The following is a 19,105-nucleotide window of genomic DNA, read 5'->3' on the forward strand; positions in this document are numbered from 1 at the left end:
GATAGTGTTTGAATGGATATTTCAGAGGAAGGGTGTTTGAAAGTCCCATAGGAAATTAGACATTGAATGACAGAAGCAGATCCAGTGTCTTAAAGGCATTTAGCTAGGGTGAAAGTACCTTTGGGACATGCTATCCAGATCAATATCTACAATAATTCACAATAGTCCTTCCTGTAAGTTTTGGGGATCTCTGTCAGTGGGTGTCCATTCGTGTTGCAGTGAAGCTTGAACCATGTGTGCTGTCACTGCTGAGGCAAGTACCACAGGAGTAGGAGTGATATAGGTTCAGGCAACAGTTCAACACTTCTATGTGCATGTGCCGCTTCCATGGCTGGCTTCATTAGAAGCATCTGCAGGAGCAGGTAAGGAAAACAGTCAGTTTTCAAAGAGATACCCAGTACTTGGCCTGTAGGAGTCAGCAAGCCTGCAGTGTTGGACAGAGTGGATTCAGGGTCATGGACCTCTCTCCCCTTCTCTCTACACACCCTCCCCAAGTAGCCTGGCATCTCTCAGGTTGGAAAGTGCTGCTGTAGAGATTAGCGCGGGTCTCCTTTTAAAACAAAACTGATCCACCATTTTGAGTTAGGATGCTTACCAGGATAACATTTTCAGGTTTTTTTTTTTTTTTTTTTTTTTTTTTTTTTAATCAAACTCGCAAGTCAGGGCATTTCTGTAGTATAGGTTCAACAGAGGAGAGAAAATTCCTCACATTTTATCACTTCTTGCTTGTAATAAAAATCTGACAAGGTTAAAAGAGTTTTTCAATTTTGTTTATTGTCTCTACATTGCATGCAAAGTTACATATGGGAATTGTCAACTTGTCAAATATAAAATAACAACAGCAATAATAATAATAATAATAAAAACTTAAGTTCAGAAACAAAAGAGTAAAAAAAACCAGTAGCAGCAAAATATTAATGATGGCATTAACATACACTTAAACTGATCACATTAAAAACTATTTTCTGTCAGGATAGGTATTCAAGCATAATATTTAAACCTTATTCTTTTTTTAAAAAGTCACATTAAAAAATGTTAACATGGCAGGATGATTTAAAAATACCAATGTTTAAAACAACATTATCCAACCTGTAGACAGACACTATATGTATCTGTATCTAGTTTCTTCAGAGGTATACACAGAAACCTGCATGCCTCTTCATAGTAATCCAGTCTCACATCGCCACAGATGGAGCTTCCAAAAACATCCTCCGAGCAGCTATTCTCAGACATTTGGGGCACTCTCCAGACTTGAAACACTGATTGTGGAAGCACGCTTTGCAAACTGTTTACACACACAAGCAGGTGGGAAAAATTGCATCAATAATTGTATTCCTTGTAGGATGGTAGTTTATCCAGATATGAAAGTAACTGAAGACAACTCATGACCAGGACAATGAAGCACAAAGTAACAAGGTTAATTCCATATTTTGATCCCAAGCCAATGAACCTTGAAGTCAATTGGAGTCTTTCCATTGACTTCAATGGGCACTGGATTAGGTCCAGAAAAATCCAATGTAACAGTAATACATTTGCTATTTCAAACTCAAACTGAGATATGTAAACCCATACCAAGAACACACTTGAATTTTGTTTTAACTTACATTCAGACGACACACCCAAGTTTTCAAATATACAATAAACTCACTGAGACAAGACAGTCTGAAATCAGTGGGACTACTCACGTGCTTAAGCACCTTGCAGAATCAGGGCCTGAAACATTATACATGCATGTGCGCATCCGCTCACAAGAAAGCAATAGATTTGGGCTGGAACATACCTGTACATCTTTTACATGTGGCAATCTGAAATGGGAAGAGTACATCCGAGCTCTGGCAAAATTCACAAATAAATCCCTTGGCTTGACAAAGCTAGAAGAATTGAAAAAGTTCATTACTTTTTTGATGTTTATTAAAAGTTCATATTTATAAAAATATATGGTCAGTTGTGGCTATTCTTCAGGCTATACACCAGACACAGAGATTTCCTTACCTCACAGTTTTCTACATGAGATATGGAGCTTTTTAGAATATCCCTGAGAAGAGGCACTAACAGCCCTCGTTTAATCTTCACCAAGTCATCCATTGAGAACAGATGCAGCTCTGTCGTCAGGTGGCTGGAGACCTGTTCAAATTCTTTCAATACACTACAGATTAAAAAAAAAGTTAAATTACGAAGTGACATGTTTATTGAGAGCATGTTTAGCAAAACATGTAATTAAGTGGAGACCGCTAAGTCTAATCAACCAGGAAGAACATAAAATTGATATCTCCATACAGAGCAGAACTTAGTTTAACGGAGTTAAACTTGTGAATTTTGCAAAAAGCCTGAAAGTGATAATTTTTTTTTTCCTGCTTCTTAACTAACCTTAGGCTAGGTCTACACTACCCGCCTGAATCGGCGGGTAGAAATCGACCTCTCGGGGATCGATTTATCACGTCCCATCGGGACGCGACAATCGATCCCCGAATCGACACTCTTACTCCACCAGTGGAGGTGGGAGTAAGCGCCGTCGACAGAAAGCCGCAGAAGTCGATTTTGCCGCCGTCCTCACAGCGGGGTAAGTCGGCTGCGATACGTCTAAATCAGCTACGCTATTCACGTAGCTGAATTTGCGTATCTTAAATCGACTCCCCCCTGTAGTGTAGATGTACCCTTAGAAGAAAGAATATTAAGTCTTGCCTATCCAGTTTCTGCTGGAGTGTTCGTTGGAAGGCTACAGTGAGAACTTTCTTGACTTGTGGGTGAGGGTGTATGGGGGTCATTATTTAATATAGCTTTTTCTCCCAAAGTTTGAGTTCAATAAGTATTTAAACTAAAAAAAAAAAAAAATCTGTTCTCAATTGTTTAGGCATCAATCAAGTCATATGCAATAATCCCACCAATTCACTGATCATCCATAGAATGCTCACACAGAAACAGCATAGATAACTTGCTACTTTAATGCATAAAAAAGCAGTAGGTTGTTGTTGGTTTTGATTTGTTTTGGGGGGTTTTGGTGGTAGGGGTGTATTAAAAAGCCTTTTAGACTATACAGCCATTGCAACAAGCGCAAGATGACCACTATTGTACATTTTAACTTTCATTTGCTAACCATAACTGGATGGAGAAGGATTGCATCAAAAATGCTTAGTTTTGACAATAATATTTTCATCAGTCATCGAATCATTATTGTCCCTAGCCCTATAGTAGAGAGAGAGACTAAAAGTTTACTTTTAAAAAAAAAAAAATTATTTACTTGCCTGGTTTATAAAAGACCTCTAATTCTGTGGGTGTAAGCAATAGCATTTAAATGTCTTGCTTAGAACTCAGCTCAATGTCCAAGTGCTACGATATGCACCCACAACTAATTGCAGGTGCAAAACAGAGGTCCATTATTTTTCCATTTTATAGTTATTACATTAAGCATTGCAGGCAAGTGTTTGATTTAGACAAAAAATAATAAAATTTGCTGGAAGAACATCTTACTTTTCTTTAAACGCACCAATGTTCCCTACAACCACAGAGAAGTTAGGCTGATTGTGCAATGAAAGAAAGTAGTCAGAGCTGCCTAACTCAGACAGAATATGCACATTTTCTACAGCTTGGTTTGTGTCATTAGTTAAATGAAGATGGAATGAACACAGTCTACTAAAGAGCCATTATTTGAGCAACATATGGAATAACCACTCTAGTCACCTTAGAAAAACTTTGAATAGAAATTACATTGCTGAGCAAGGACACTCACATTGTTCCTCCAAGAGGAATAGTATCAGAAGGATGAAAAAAAATTCTGCCAAAAATAATTACACACATCTAATCATGTCTCATAGGGGTTTCTACAAAGGTACTGGGGGGAAAAAACAAGCTGCCTTATAAAATACACTATCACTTGACATTTGCAATAGATAAATTTGCGGGAGAAAGGAAGATGATATCAGAATTTTTGATGATCATATGGAACTAACGTCCTTAAAAAGTGCGTGATTAAAATTTTTTCTGGAGGGGGAAGCTCCATGAACAACTATTGTACTTTTACCAAGTATTTACTATACTTAATCATGCTCCATACCTTTCAGCAAACCTGCAGGTTTTCAGTAGTTTTTTAATATGCAAAAGCTGTTCTTGTATCTCCTAAAGGATGAAGGGTAGGAAAATGTAGTATTTAAAATGAAAAGCAGAGCAGCATACTTAAACATTCAGAAGTGTTTAAGAGCACTAATTTAGACAGTGATATTTAAAAATTAGCATTTCACCAGTACAGCAGGTTTAGTTTAAAATTAGGAAAAATACAGCAGAGGGTTAGACAGATCAGCTATATAATGCACCAAAAGGCCTGCCCCACAAGTGAGTATGCATGGCCAAAATATACAACCCGAAGCTGCAAGTTGTTCCTGCAGAATCAAAGACTATATAGAACCAATTGCTATGCCCCAGGGAAGGGTTTATAAGCCTTTCCCTTGGGTACACAAGAGCCAATAGACTTGTGCTGCACCCTTCTGTCCAACCAGTCAGCCACAGAGACACCCTCCTCTCCCCAACCCACAGGGAGGTCAGTGTGCCCACAAGAAGGGCAGGGGGGAGTGTGAAATCCTTAGAGGAGCCAACTGTTTTCTTTCCCCAGCTGGCCAGACATAGCTGCTTCATGGGCAGAGAGCGGCAGCCAATCAAACTGCTAGTGTCTCCTGGTGGCAGGTACTTGTTCAACAGGGCATCCAATTCCCTGATAAACTGAAATTGGAAGTGGATTAGGAGAGGGCATCTCTTAAACAAGGTGGGAAATAGGTTTGGGGCTCCTAATGTCTGGTACAGAAAGGAGAAAACCCCCTCCTCCCCATCCCTTTAACCCTCATAGGAGTGGACGGTGCTAGTACCAGGTGGATTGGAACAGCGGGAGAAAAGGGAGGCTGGTAGCAGACCTCCTGCCCTGCAGGTGGTACAGCTAACAAATGCACTGGATGAGTTATTGCCAGATAGTTCCCAGATATGTTACTTAATAAAGCGGCAACCTAATTAAACCAGATTCCTGGGTCTAGTCATTCTTCTGGCAGTGTGCAGGACAATGCCACACACTTCAATTACAAAGAAGCTGCACTTACCCTGACTCTGTTCAGTTCCTTTGCTTTTGTATAGAGGGTTTTGTTGATACACGACACATTGAAGATGGGGTTTTGCCATATGCTGAGCAGCAGGTGTTTGGAGAAGTTACAGACATAGTACTTTTTGAAGTCCCATTTCATCAATATTCGGGCAGGGATGGAAGTTTGCGCGTAACTATGGCAACAGTCGCAGAAGTACTTCCCCAGGTAATCACAATAGCGGAGTCTCCTGATGTATTCTGTGGAAGGTCAACAATGAAGATAGTTTTTAGAAGAATGGTTCGTTAAAGAATTACGGTATTGCCTTTTAACTGCGTCAATCCAGTAATAAATAAGTCAGATCTACAGAAAAACAGGCTGGGGGAGGTTGTTTTTTTAAGAGGTAGACTCATGGTCAGATTTAGTATTCTGAATTAAATATGGAAACCTCTCTTTTGCCTATGTAAGACTGATCATAGTTATCACCATCAAAATTTACACAGATCCTTACTGGAAACACTTTTGGCTGCTTCCCGCAAAACAAATTCAGGATTGGTTCTTGTGGTTACAGGTGTAACCTCACTAATTCCTTTGCATAGTTATTGTTAATGATTCTCTGAGTCCCTGATGTCAACTCAAATATTAATTTTGTTCTGTCAGGCATGAGCGAATGCCTCTCTTTGTATAATGGACCCAGTATAGGGCTTTACACTCATTTCAGAGATTTCCCATGCAATAAGACCCGATGAAGTGGATACATCTGAACATTACAATGCATGAAGCAGTTTGTGAAAAAAGTATCCCAAAGATTCGTATAACTTCAACAGGGTTTTCTGGTCAAGCCTTTAAAAATAAGAAAACTACTTATACACCCCCTTTCTTTTTAAGGCCAGTTGACAGTATCAATTGGTAAGGATTACGAATTCTATTTCAAAATAATTTTCTAATTAAGATTTATGATTTGCAGCTTGGAGACTTATATTTTACTATTAGCCTACTTCAAAAAAGTCAAGCTATTTTACAACATCATAAATAATGCTTCCAGTTTTATTGTTGAAAGTCACCACTTCTAACTGTGGATAAATAGGAGTGCTATGAAGTAGCCTACAGCTGATGGAGAAAAGCGTTGTGTTCAGGCTGTAATAACATTTCAGGTGGTGATATAATCCTATTGTGCATTGTGCTACGTGCATCCCCAACCTGGAGTGTTTTCTTCTAGTTAAGGTATTGCCAGAACTGCAAAATTTATCCTGTCAACGCAGGAATACAGGTTGGCAAACAACTGGGGGTTGCTTGGTGTGGTATGTCTGGAGGGTTGTGTTTGTGTTTCAATACTTACTGAGTTCTATAGGGGTTCCACAACCAGCACAAGTAAAGTTCTGTGCAGCTACAACTGCATCTCTCCTGTACAGAAAGACAAAATTAAATCAGACTATCCAAAAGTATATCTGATCAGTTACATTCTCCCAGAATGACAGACAGCTGCACTAATACTTATGAATATTTTCAACTTGGAAGTCTGATCATGTTACTCAAAAAAAACCCACAATGTAGGAAGAGAAGTCAGTTGTAAAAGAGAAGTTCTGTATGCTATTTTACAGTGGAACTCTAAGCTAATCTTTGTAGAATATGCAGACACTGGTACCAGAGATCATGGTATGCCAGAAGTATGATACTTCCCTATTCTTTCTTTAAGAAAGCTTAAAGGGATACTGTCGACCCGGAAAAAAGCCACATTTGTCTGAACATTTTGTAACCGTTATTAATTACAAGTAACGCCCAAGATTGTTTTAACAGAAGTTGGCAGAAAAAAAAAGTTATTAGTTTGTTTACTTTGTGCATTTGACAGCACTTTAAGTAGAGCGAGATTCATAATTCTTCTGCGTAGTCTTTTGCTTGCTGAAAAAAAAAAAAGTCTTGAGCCAGCAGGGAAGCAAAAAACCAAAACCCCACAACCCTCAAAAAAAGTAACTCACCATATTGAGTAACAGTATATAGACAGTGTTAGTCAGGACATAATGACTCAGCAAAAGTAGGCATTACTACATAACTTCCAGTGAAACACTGGAGAACAAGGTACTGAACAATAGGCCTGATCCAAAGCCCAATGAAATCAACAGAAATCTTTTCACTGATCTCAACAGGCTTTGGACTGGGCCTAGTGTATAACAGAAACAAAATGACTAGTCCCACAGACAGATAAGTACTTGAGACTTACTTGAGTGATGGGTGAATACTAAATATTATTTGAAACCTAGGTGGGGCCCAATCTGCGGTTCCTCTTAATCTGGCTTTGACCTTTATTTCTTCTGCCAGATTCCCACTAGACTCAAGTTCCTTTGGAATCTTTTCTTTATTTGCATACTATTGAAGACAGAAAGACAGACTTAAGTGTGGAATTTAACCTGCAACCTAGTAGTTGAACAGAAGCTAACATGCTTTGCAGACTATGCAATGAAATGTCACCTTCAACACTCCACAGCTGTCAGTACAATCACAGTTTTGATACCCAAAGTCATGTTTAGTAGCAACTCTTGAAGGACTTCTTGTGTTCACAGAGATCCCATTTACATGATTGTCCTACATTGCATTAAATGCATTAGAGCTTTCTAACCAAGACAGACTCCCCCTTCCCTCGCCCCAAATTGCTTAAAAATAACCAAACCCTGAACACACATTTATATCATTCTAAGCATCCTCCTTCTCCCCATGCCAATGAGGCAGCTGCACTGAACGCTCTGAATAATAAGCACATTGTTTTCTGTTCAAAGACTTACTTTCACCTTAGTTTTGTTCAGGCACCTAGACAGCTGAACGTTAGTTTCTGTCTGTAACCAATGTTTCCTGAACTCTCGGTAAAGCTTCTGTGCTGTTACTTCAGCAGAATTGCAGCCCGGATCAAAAGATAATCTGAAAATTAAGCAAGCCGAATGGCAGCATTTCATAAATAGATTGGTGTCCTCCACATCCCTGAAGATTCCTCACACACCTTCCCTCCTCCCCCCCACTTTGATTCACCTATGCCCTTTAGGACCCTTGTGCCACAGCCATCAAACCAACTATGTTCCCTTTCTGCCTCTCTTTAGGAGAATCACAATATGGCAGGGAAGAGTATTGCCACCCGGCTATTTACTAAGTTATGAGAAATACAAAAAGTTACCTTTTATCTAGAGATGCTGCAATATTTTCCAAGTCTTCAAGTTCTGCAGAAAAGGAGGAAAAATTTGTTAGCCCTACAAAAGCAAAAACCCTCCACCTCCTACCATTGTATTCTATCTACTTTAGGTTCTTATATGGCTCCCATTACCGTAGTATCTGAGCACCTGACAATTCTTAATATATTTATCTTCACAAGAGGGCTGTCAGGTAAGGAAGTGCTATTATCCCATTTTCATCAATCATCATCATCACTCCCATAACCGCATTGGTCGCTGGGGCACCATCACTGATGAGCAATCAACCAATTGTCTCCACCCCTGATGATTGTGTGCCAGTGCTTGAGTCTCCACAAAGTCCATTCCTGTCCACTCTTTTACGTTGTCAGTCCATCTCTTCTTCTGTCTACCTCTTCTCCTCCTCCCCTGTACCGTCTCTTGGAGGATGATCTTGGATAGGCCAGATCTTGTTACATGGCCGTACCACTTCAGCTTGTGCTTTTTCACAGTTGTCAGGAGGTCTTCATATGACCCAGTGCATTGGGTGATGACGTTCTGCACCTCTTCATTAGTGACGTGGTTGAAGTAGGAGATGCCCAGGATTTTAGGGAAGTATCTCATCTCTACCACCTGTATTTTCCGTTCAAGTTTTGCCATAAGGGCCCATGTCTCGCATGCATATAGAAAAATGGAGATGACCAGTGCGTGCAGCAGTTTCAGTTTGTTTTCCAGGGAGATGTTCTTATTCCTCCAAATTGGCTTTAGCTTTGCCATTGTTGCTGCTGTTTGCACAGTTCTTGCCAGAATTTCTGCCTTTGATCCTTCATCAGTGATGATTGCCCCCAAATACTTCATCAGTGATGATTGCCCCCAAAGACTTTTTCACTGTCTCCAGCTCTTGTCCACTGACAGTGATATGTGAGCTGATCCCAATGTCATCAGCAAATCAAAGATTTGAGATTGTTCGCCCTCACAGTGCTGACTGTGCATATGTGATCTTCTAGGGCACCAGTCATTATGCGCTCCAAGTAGATATTGAACAGTGTGGGCAAAAGAAGGTAACCTTGCTGGACTCCAACAGTGGGGCGAAACCACTCTCCTATTGTGCCATTGACAAGAACTGCACTGCTGGCCTTGGCATACAGTTGTTTAATGGTAAGAATAAGCTTACAACCAACATTGTATTTCTTCATGGTTGCCCAGAGCGCTTCGTGCCGTACTCAACACCTTCTTGAAGTCAGCAAAGACATGGTAGATGTCCTGCTGGTGTTGTAAGTACCTCTCACATAGAACACAAAGATTGAAAATCTGTTCTGTGGTACTTCTTCCAGCACAAAAGCCAGCCTGTTCTTCAGCGATGATATTCTCCACTTCAATCTGTTCAATATGACTTTCAACATCACTTTGCTGGGATGGCTAAATAAGCTTATGGTCCAGTAATTTTGATACAATTGCCTTTCTTTGGCAGAGTGATGATTAGTGACTATGTCCACGTGAAGGGCCACTCATCGGTCTGCCAGATCTTGTTGCAGATCTTGGTGAGTACATCTATTACTATTTCTCCTCCGAATTTCATCAGTTCGGCTGGGATATTGTCAATACTTGTAGCCTTTCCATTCTTGAGTGATTTCACAGCTGTCTCCACTTCTTCACGCAGTATTGGAAAGTAATCCTCCCCTGTTGAATCTGGGCTGTCTACACTAGGATCTCCATTTGTCTGGTGATTTTATAGATCAGAGCAGTAATTTGTCCACCTATTGATGATGTCCCTTTCTTCTGTAAGACTGGTCCCTTCTTTCTCTTGAATTGCGTTAGCTTTTCAGATTTTTTACATATGGGTAATGGAAGCAGAGATGCTAAATGACTTGCCCAAGATCACACACGAAACCTGTGGCAAAGCAGGGAATTGAACTCCGGTGTCTCAGCGGCTATATGGGGAATCTGTGGTGTGTGCACTTTGGGCACTACCACATACATGGCATGTGCACGTTAATATACACGTCAACCACTGGAAAGTATTCTTGCTGTAGAAATGAACTCCTTTATTATTATTATGTATGACAGAGTTTTAGCACTTATGAAAAGCTATTTTAACTTTTCCTATTAGTAGTGCATGATTACCAAGAGAGAAATTTTATCATACACCTGTGAGTTTGTACTATAAAATACATACTATGGCAACATGTAGCTCTGGAAAAGTGGCATTGAAGTAGTTAGTAAATCTATCCAGACTCATTGTAAGTTGCAGCTGCATAGTTTGAAAGTCTTACCAATAATTACAAATTCATCGTCTGAGTCACTATCGCAGTGAAATCTACCGGCCTCATGATGTGACGGTGGATTTACTGATGAGCTGACCTGCAGCACAGCACAACCTTTAACAAAGTAAATGATCCATTAATAAGAGTTTCATGGAGGGATTAATATATTGATCTGTGCACTATTTTAAACATTCTGTCACTGTCTTCTCCTCCCTCTCCATCAAACAAAAGCCACACACTAAATGTAGAATGAACTTTTAGGTTGTATGTTCTTTGGGGGAAGGGTTGTCATTTATTTTGTATTTGTAAAGTGCCTGACACAACGGGGCCTGATCTGGTTGAAGCCTGTATTAGCTATTGCAATTATAAATATTTAATAGTAATGTGCTTCCCCCCACTCCACACACTTCTACTTCAGTGATTTCCCCCCAAGAAGTTACATCATTTAGATTCATGTTATCCTATGTATTAAAATCCCTTTTGGGACATGTCCATTTTACAAATTCATGTACTGTACAATGTTACAATACCATAAGCCTTTGTTACCCTGACTCATACTACATGTGCACAAATACTGCTTGAGATTTCATCCTACTCAAATGTCTAGTGACTGATCCATGAACTAATGAAGTAAGTTATAAAGTAAATGATGATAGTCAGACTCCATATCCCGTAATACAAAAAAGGAAGATGAAGAAACCACACATTACAAACGTTGCACTTGAAGGTGGGTTGTTGTTTTTTTAAATCCTAACTTGACAGTTTCACTAACAAGGAACACAAACTACAATTTCTAGTGAATCACAGTCCAGCACAAAGAACTACATATATCCCCGGGTACACTCCAAAGAGAGATACAAACCATAAAAAAGATACACAGATGTGAATATTAAAGAAAAACTGGCAAGCATGGGAATCATTTGGAGAATCAAATTTATCAGGGATACATCTCATAGGACAAGCAACCTTTTATTTTTGACAGCCTGTCTGGGGAGTCAGTGAAGATTAGATAGGACAAGGAATTCACTTATGAGAAACACCTATCCCAACTCTTTCTGTAGGGTAATCACACAAAGGCAGGCAAGAAGTACTGCATTATGGGTTAAAATTAAATAACTTGCCTTCATAGCCACTGTCTGAAGAAGCAGAAGAAGCGGATTGTGTCTTTACTCTGGTATAAGAGGATATTTCTGAATCAGTCTGATAGCTGCCTAGTGATCCACTGGTTTCCTCTGTATTCCAGGGCTCTGCATGTTGACTTAGGATACCGCACTTCATTTTTTCCAAAGATGCTATGATCATATCTGCAACAAAGAAGTGTGCATTCTCCTGGACACAGAAAAGAGGAATGTTTATTACTAATTTACTTCTTAGTGTAATTAGTGTCAGCTTCTCTTCCCAACATTAACAAGCCAAGAAATGCATAGTTAAAGCATACCTGGCCTTTAATTTAAGAAGCTGCAGGAAATTAAAATAAAACAATGCGGGTAAAAGGTACAGTATCCAAGAAACTCAATTTATGTCTGTCTTAATTTTTTTAAAGCGTATTTGTTGCATTTATTTTCTTTCCCTCTTTTAAATCAAAAGGAAGAAACTTAAAATGCTTAATTAAGTACTCTCTTGGCAGGTGTGTATATTTAGGCATTTTTAAGGGCTTATTCCCAAGATTACAACATAAATTTTAGTAAGCGTATTTTAAACCATGTAGCGTATTTACTAGGATTTAACTAAAGGAGTGACGTATATATAAACACATTAGTGTGCATATTAATTTTGAAGTGGCAAGGTGTGGCAGGCTTTAATACTACTTTGAGATTCTCAGATGAGGGATGATAACAGAAGTGCAAAAGCACTTGCCTATCTCACCGACTTAATTCTTTAATGTTTGCAAGGTATAATTAACCCCATTTTACAGGTGGAAAAATGGAAACTTGTATGACTAGCTCAAAAGGTCACGCAGGATATTGTTGATAAAGCCGGGGACAGAACACAGATCCCCTGGCTCCCACTGTGCAGTTGCTTGCTTGCTTGCATGCAACTTCAGGGCCTGATAGGAAAGCTCATTGCTTAAAAATACCCTCAGGATCTAGTGTTGCAACTTGTGAATGCAGATATCAAATAATCCACTAAAAAATTGAGTTACTGTTCTAAAAATGGCACCAGTTGTAACTGCAACATTCTTCACAGCAGTGTAATGGAAAGCTGTAGTAATAAGCTCTATTAAATTATCATCACTTAAGAACAATTAAAAATGAAAACTTCAGTAGACATTCTTCAACTTTTTAACCATCTTTAGGACAAAGAGGTGAACAACAGATTTTATTTCTAAACAATTCCAATAAAATGGCATTTTCTCAACAGTACAGGTCCTCATATAACATCTCAAGAAGTTCACATGGGTGCCTGAAGAAACTGTATCTTAAACTACATGTTGTTCGATTATCACTACTTCTTTGGTTAACAGTTTGCCACAGAAACCTTTCAACAAGATTTGGGACATACCATTAAAAAAGGAAAGAGAATTAAACAGTCATTTTTTCCTGGAGGGGAAATACTGATAGCAAGGTAGTTCAGAGAAAGTCTGATGGATGCTGAATGGGGGTTAATACCTGGTCACTGGCAGATCTCAGAATACTGCCATGTCCAATGGTTAAGAACCTTCCTGCAAGACTTTGTGTTGCCAAGTGGGTACTTGCATATTGAGGAACTTACATAAGCAGTCAGGCTGCATTTACGTGAACTCTGCTCTCACCCCTTTTTCGCCACCTTCCTTTTATACACTGAGCTCCTTCCCTTTAGGAAACAGCTCAGGGTCATAGAAGAAAGGTGGAGAAGACCTATTAGGTCATCTATTCCCTCTCCCTCCTAGGGCAGGATTGTAACCTTCAATACATAGATTAGTGCTTTGTCCAATCTTCTACCAGTTCCCCTGGGAGACTACTCCGTCGTCTAATAGAGGTCAACTGTCAAGAAGTTTTCTCCTGATACTCATCTTATTTCCCCCCTCTTAGTTTTATCCCATTACTTCTAGTTAAACCCCTTGTACCATCCCTAGTGTCTGAACCCTTTAATACTTGTTATATTCTCCCCTCTCCCTTTCGTAATGACTGAGCACTTTGATCTTTCCTCTAAGATGACAGACTCCTGATCATGTATATAGAGGGGGCAGTTCTGCCTAGTGGACAGAGCACTGGATTGAAATTCAAGAGACCTGGGTTTTATTCCCTGCTTTGCCACTGATAGGCAGGATGACAAAATGATGGGGTCTAAATTAGCTGCTACCAATCAGGAAAGAGCTCTTGGAGTCATTGTAGATAGTTCTCTGAAAACATCTGCTAAAAATGCAGCAGCAGTCAAAAAAGCTATCAGAATGTTAGGAACCATTAGGAAAGGGCTAGATAATAAAACAGAATATATCATAATGCCTCTATATAAATCCATGGCATGCCTACACCTTGAATACTGGGTGCAGTGCTGGTCACCCCATCTAAAAAGATATATTAGAATGGGAAAAAGTACTGAGAAAGGCAACCAAAATGATTCGGTGTATGGAACAGCTTCCATATGAGGAGAGATTAAAAAAACTGGGACTTTTCAGCTTGGAAAAGAGATGACTAGGAGGGGATATGATAGAGGTCTATAAAATCTTGACTGGTGTGGAGAAAGTGAATAAGGAAGTGTTATTTACTCCTTCACATAACACAAGCACAAAACAAATCCTGTGCTATACTTTCACAGAATAGCATGAAATAATGCAGATAAAATGGAGGTATAGGAAAGGGGAAAACGTTGTTTGGAAAATGTTTGGAATAAAAAGGGAGTATCTTTAAAGTATTACATTCCCTGGAGTGAGTGAAAGGAGGGTGTGTAGATGGGGCAATATTGAAAAGCTTGGCCTGAATTTTCATTTGTAAGAATGCTCATCCTAAAACAGAATAAAAAAGAAAAAACAGCAAGTTGTAAAAGACTAATTTTGGCATCACTAAAGTTTGTTCTTCTAAAGCCGATCAGAAGGAATCAATTCTATGTAGACTGACTAACAAACAATCAAGTGTAATTATTCATAAGTGATTATTCTGTACTAGAATATTGGTGCAATAGATCCAGGACAGCAATGCTCTCACCTTCTCCACATCTACAGGAAGCATGAAGATATCCTGCAAGGAACGGTTCAAGGAAATGCTTAAAGATGAAGTAGCACCTGTAGGCATAACAATAAGCATTATTATTAGTTATTTGTTTCTTTGCACTAGCCACAATGTGTTAAGTGCTTTCCAAGAGAAAAACTTGCCCTTGTTTTCCAAAACTGTCACCGGGGGTGGGAGGGGGAAGAATTATCAAAGGTAGAGACAGTTTGAGAGGCCTTTGTCTTTTGAAAATACAGACAGTACTTAAGTTATCCAGGCAACCTGGAGAAAGTATGTCAAGTTTAGGGGAAACAAAGTTAAATACACTGCAACACATAACTTCATTGTAAACCTGCCTCAGAATTCTAAGCAAAACCCAAAGCTGTTCATTTAGTACACTACCAAACACATAAAATACCACCACAGTGAACTACAAACAGGAGTGTGGACCCGAGCAGTTAAGAAAAGCCACATGGCAAAGCCAGGGCACTCCGTATGCTACCCTTGGGAAACTTCATGTGTTATTACAGTAAGCACATGAAAAGTGAATGGTGCTCAGAACTGTTAGCCACTGGCTGGAAGATAAGACTCACACTAGCACAATACATGTTTCAGTGGGGGTCTAATTATACAGAGGCCAGCTGCAGACAGTGTGGCTGTTGGTTTCACATGAATGCAAGAAGTTCAGAAAAGTTTGCTGTATATTTCCATATTTCCTGAATCCCTACTGCATGATAGCATATGTAGGACCACCATACATAGAGATGCAGCATTTCTCATTTTACAACGTAGCAGCTGCTGTTTTCATTTTTACAGTGCTTACTGGTGATTTTGATTAATATAGAAAACAAAAGCACCATCTCATCCCTTTCAGCACCTTTTTATGACAGAGCAGATCATACTTTTGTTTCTCTATAGCTCTTGAGTACCTACATTGAATCACATCAACATGATGTGCTGGAATGGGTCTTAATTCTTGTTGAAATTAAAGCCTCACCTTCATTAAAATGAGTTGGCTCATATTCTAATATGTATTTTGTATTCAAATCCTTAAGAACCACTACTACAAGAAATTAGCCAACTAATATTGACAAGATAGAGGGGCAAGGGGATAATTTATACAGTCACAACAAATATATTATATATTTAATTTATTTATTTATTTTAAAGGAGCATATGATAATAAGACCTGTGCTTACCACCACCTGGACCACTTTGCTTGTATATTGTTTCTCTCTTCCCTACCTTGCATGTATTGACTTGTTTCAGTTAAAAAGACTTTGGGGCAGGGCCTGGCTTCTTATGTACTCACACAGCATCTGGCACATTCTGGGTATACCACAATATAAAATGATTTAGAATATCCAGATGACAAGCAAACAGTCTGTCTTTTTCAAACTAGACCATCTCCACCACAGACCTTCTGCTTAAAATGATAAACTATCATGAACAGAGAGAGACTCCCGAAAACACATAAGAATAGTTTATGCAAGTCATCCCTTCCAACTAATTAGCACTGAACATTTCTCAATACGTTAAGTGTTTTTATTTGGCTATAATTGGACACTTCACCTTGAATGGTCCTTTAGAATGTGTTAACTATAATATGTGCTAACTACTTATGCTAAACTGTTTGATCTTGTATTTAGCTGTGACACAGACCTGAAGAAGAGCTCTGTTTAAGTTCCAAAGCTTGTCTCTCTCATCAACACAAGTTGGTCCAATAAAGATATTAACTCACCCACCTTGTCTATCTGGAACCCACACGGCTACAACAACACTGCATACATTGAAGATAAAGTAATCTGTCCTCCCCATCTTACTACAAAAGGGTTCCATTTCTCGCTGAAGGAACTTAGTTAGGATAAGGCAGGGGAAGACAAAAAGACCTAACACAGGATCACACTAAGTAAGAGTGAGTATTTTCCTCTTTAGAAGTCTGTCATCTCATTCAAGTTTTAACTCAGCCAAGTTTCACCAAAACATTTGATTAAACTTATAACAATCTAAAAATTTTACTTCCTTTTCAGATTTTAACATCTTTGCAGCCTCAACTTACATCTGCAACAGATCACTGTATGCACTGTTGCAGTATGAGTGAGCTAGCCATACTTTGTAGCTACCAAGTAGGATAAATGTCCACCTGCCTAGTCAGGTAAAGGTGTGGAAGGAGAGAACTGTGCCAGCTGGCTATAACAGCAGGGATGCACACACAGTCTGTAGGAGGAAGCTAGGTGGGGCCTGACAGCAACATGTTGCAAACTGTGACAGATAAAACTGTGTGCAGTGTTGTAGCCATGTGGCTCCCAGGATATTAGAGAGAGAAGGTGGGTAAGATAATATCTTTTATTGGACCAACTTCTGTTAGTGAAAGAGAGAGAGAGAAGGTGGTCCAATACAAGAAATTACCTCACTCACTTGGACAAAATTGTCAATTTGCTTGCTAGGCACTCTGCATCGCTGCTCTAACCCTGCTGGGGTCTGGGAAAGGACATTTCAGACAGTCACATTAGGAAACTGGTTACCCTGAGTAGCCTAGGCAAAAATATAAAGCTAAAGGGAAGTAACAGCCATTTTGCTTGCCACACACCTATCACCTCAAAGACCAGGAAAAGCAATTCATTTAAACAGTTACCTAGCAAAGGTAGAGATTTGCATTTCAAATTAAACTGTACTGAAGTCGTGGGGGGGAGGAGGGGACGGACCTTAGTGTGGCCCTTTTAAATCGGAGATTATTGGAGGGGTCCTTAGAGGAAGTTTCACAGGATAAGTAGAAACAGCTTCATAGTTAAAAAGCAAATTCCATTAAAAATAGCGTGACCAGATGTCCCGATTTTATAGGGACAGTCCTGATTTTTGGGTCTTTTTCTTATATAGGCTCCTATTACCCCCGAACCCCTGTCCCGATTTTTCACATTTGCTGTCTGGTCACCCTAATTAAAAACCAGTTTGTCTGGATTTAAACATCAAGCCTTTCATTTTCCTGGTTTTTTTCCTTAGCAGTGGGAGACAGGACAGCAGGAATCACACCAACATTTAAATAGTGGGGGTGGATTTGAGAGGGACGAAGCTTGCTTTTAGGTAAGAATCTAGCTGACAATTAATGGAATGCCAACCAGAAAACACTCTGGTATAATTCCCACTCTAAACTTAAGCAGTTCATTTCTGGTCTTTCGGCTTCCTGCTCTCTTTTACTAGCCCCTTTCTCCTGCCTCAGTGCAATTTCACAGTCACAGTTCCAGTGAGGGAAGAAGCTCTCTCATACCACTCTCTGCCCTAGGCCACTAGCCAGTGGTTTAACTGACTGAAGAGAGGAGCAGAGGCCTGAAGTTGAGGATTTTGGAAGTTATATGATCTATGAGATGGCACAGTAAGTTTAAAGCTCTAAGCATAGTATAAAGAACCAAAGCAAATGGCAAATTTTAAAATCAAGAGTTTTTTTTTTTTTTTTTAAAGATGCTTTAGGAATTATTTTGGGGAAGTTCTTTGGCCTGTGTCACACAGGAGGTCAGACTAGATGATCACAGTGGTTCCTTCTGGCTTTGGAATCTATGAATCTATTTTCTTTGCTAGAGCTGAATGAGGTGCTTCCCCCCCCCCCCCAAAAAAAAAATCTCTCAGGTTTAACAAAATAAAGTCCCTAATCCTGCAATGATCTTTTTTTCAAACTTGGCCCAGTCCACATTCTGACTGACACCAGCTGGTTGTGAAGGAACCTAACTATTGAATCGCATGTGCTTCTAAGCCACTTGGGTCTCGGGAAAACCTGGTTACTATTCCTAGCACGCTCCCAGGCTCAGATCTTGCCTGTTTTGATACCCATGGGCGGCAGGAGAAGGCCGAGCCACCCCAAACTGCCTGCGTGGCCCCGCCCACACTCCACCCCTAGACTCTCCTGCTTCCCACCATGCTCTGCTGTGGCTCTTCCTTCCCCTGTGGCTGAGGCCCCACGCCAGGGGTGCCAGAACCAGAGGGGCTAGGAGGCCAGGGCCCTCTCACTTTTTGAAAGTGGGGGGGCCTGGCCCATCCACTTTTCACTGGGACAGACCCCGCCCCCTTCCCCTTCTCTTCCCCCCAAGACCCCACCTGCCCTGGGTGTGGGACTTGGGAGGCAGAGACACGGGACGGGTCTGCTTGGGCCCCCCACAATGTGGGCAGGTGTAGGGTCCGCCAGAGCTGCCTGCCCAGCTCTTATCATGGCTGGGCTGTGGCTCTGAGGGCCCCGTCCAGAGCCGGATCAGTGAGAACTGTGCGGGCAGCTGTGGGGAGCCTGAGACCCTCCACCTGAACTGGGCAGGGGGCCTGGGACACAGGTAGAGGGCTGCCTTTGCCTCCAACTCAGGCAGAGGAGGAGGGGCGGGGGGCCCTGGCCTCCCCACATTTGGGAGTACTCCGGTGCCCTTGCCCTGGGCTGAGGCTAGTGGGAGCCGGCCTGCAGCCAGGGACTCTGGGCGGCTGGAGCCAGTGCTCGTGCTGCCCGCCCACCTGGTGAGGGATGCTCAGGT

The 19,105-nt window shown here is 40.5% G+C and overlaps 1 protein-coding gene across 3 annotated transcripts in view; it reads right to left on the bottom strand.

The window, feature by feature from the left end:
* Window positions 1–781: 781 nt before the first annotated feature.
* Window positions 782–19,105, bottom strand: part of RUBCNL (rubicon like autophagy enhancer) — a 40,881-nt gene continuing 22,557 nt past the window's right edge. For 2 of the 3 annotated variants that reach the window (XM_034758482.1, XM_034758481.1), the window contains exons 5-16: window positions 14,598–14,674; window positions 11,595–11,802; window positions 10,483–10,587; window positions 8,218–8,260; window positions 7,835–7,967; window positions 7,276–7,421; window positions 6,397–6,461; window positions 5,079–5,317; window positions 4,052–4,113; window positions 1,993–2,146; window positions 1,781–1,871; window positions 782–1,285 (exon numbers count right to left, since the gene is read on the bottom strand). In XM_034758482.1, coding sequence (XP_034614373.1) covers window positions 1,176–1,285; window positions 1,781–1,871; window positions 1,993–2,146; window positions 4,052–4,113; window positions 5,079–5,317; window positions 6,397–6,461; window positions 7,276–7,421; window positions 7,835–7,967; window positions 8,218–8,260; window positions 10,483–10,587; window positions 11,595–11,802; window positions 14,598–14,674 — 1,433 coding nt within the window. In that variant the 3' untranslated portion in view covers window positions 782–1,175. The remainder of the gene's footprint in view (window positions 1,286–1,780; window positions 1,872–1,992; window positions 2,147–4,051; window positions 4,114–5,078; window positions 5,318–6,396; window positions 6,462–7,275; window positions 7,422–7,834; window positions 7,968–8,217; window positions 8,261–10,482; window positions 10,588–11,594; window positions 11,803–14,597; window positions 14,675–19,105) is intronic. The other variant, XM_034758483.1, reaches the window with a different exon arrangement.

The sequence above is a fragment of the Trachemys scripta genome, chromosome 1 (assembly GCF_013100865.1).
Source record: "Trachemys scripta elegans isolate TJP31775 chromosome 1, CAS_Tse_1.0, whole genome shotgun sequence".
Lineage (NCBI taxonomy): Eukaryota > Metazoa > Chordata > Testudines > Emydidae > Trachemys > Trachemys scripta.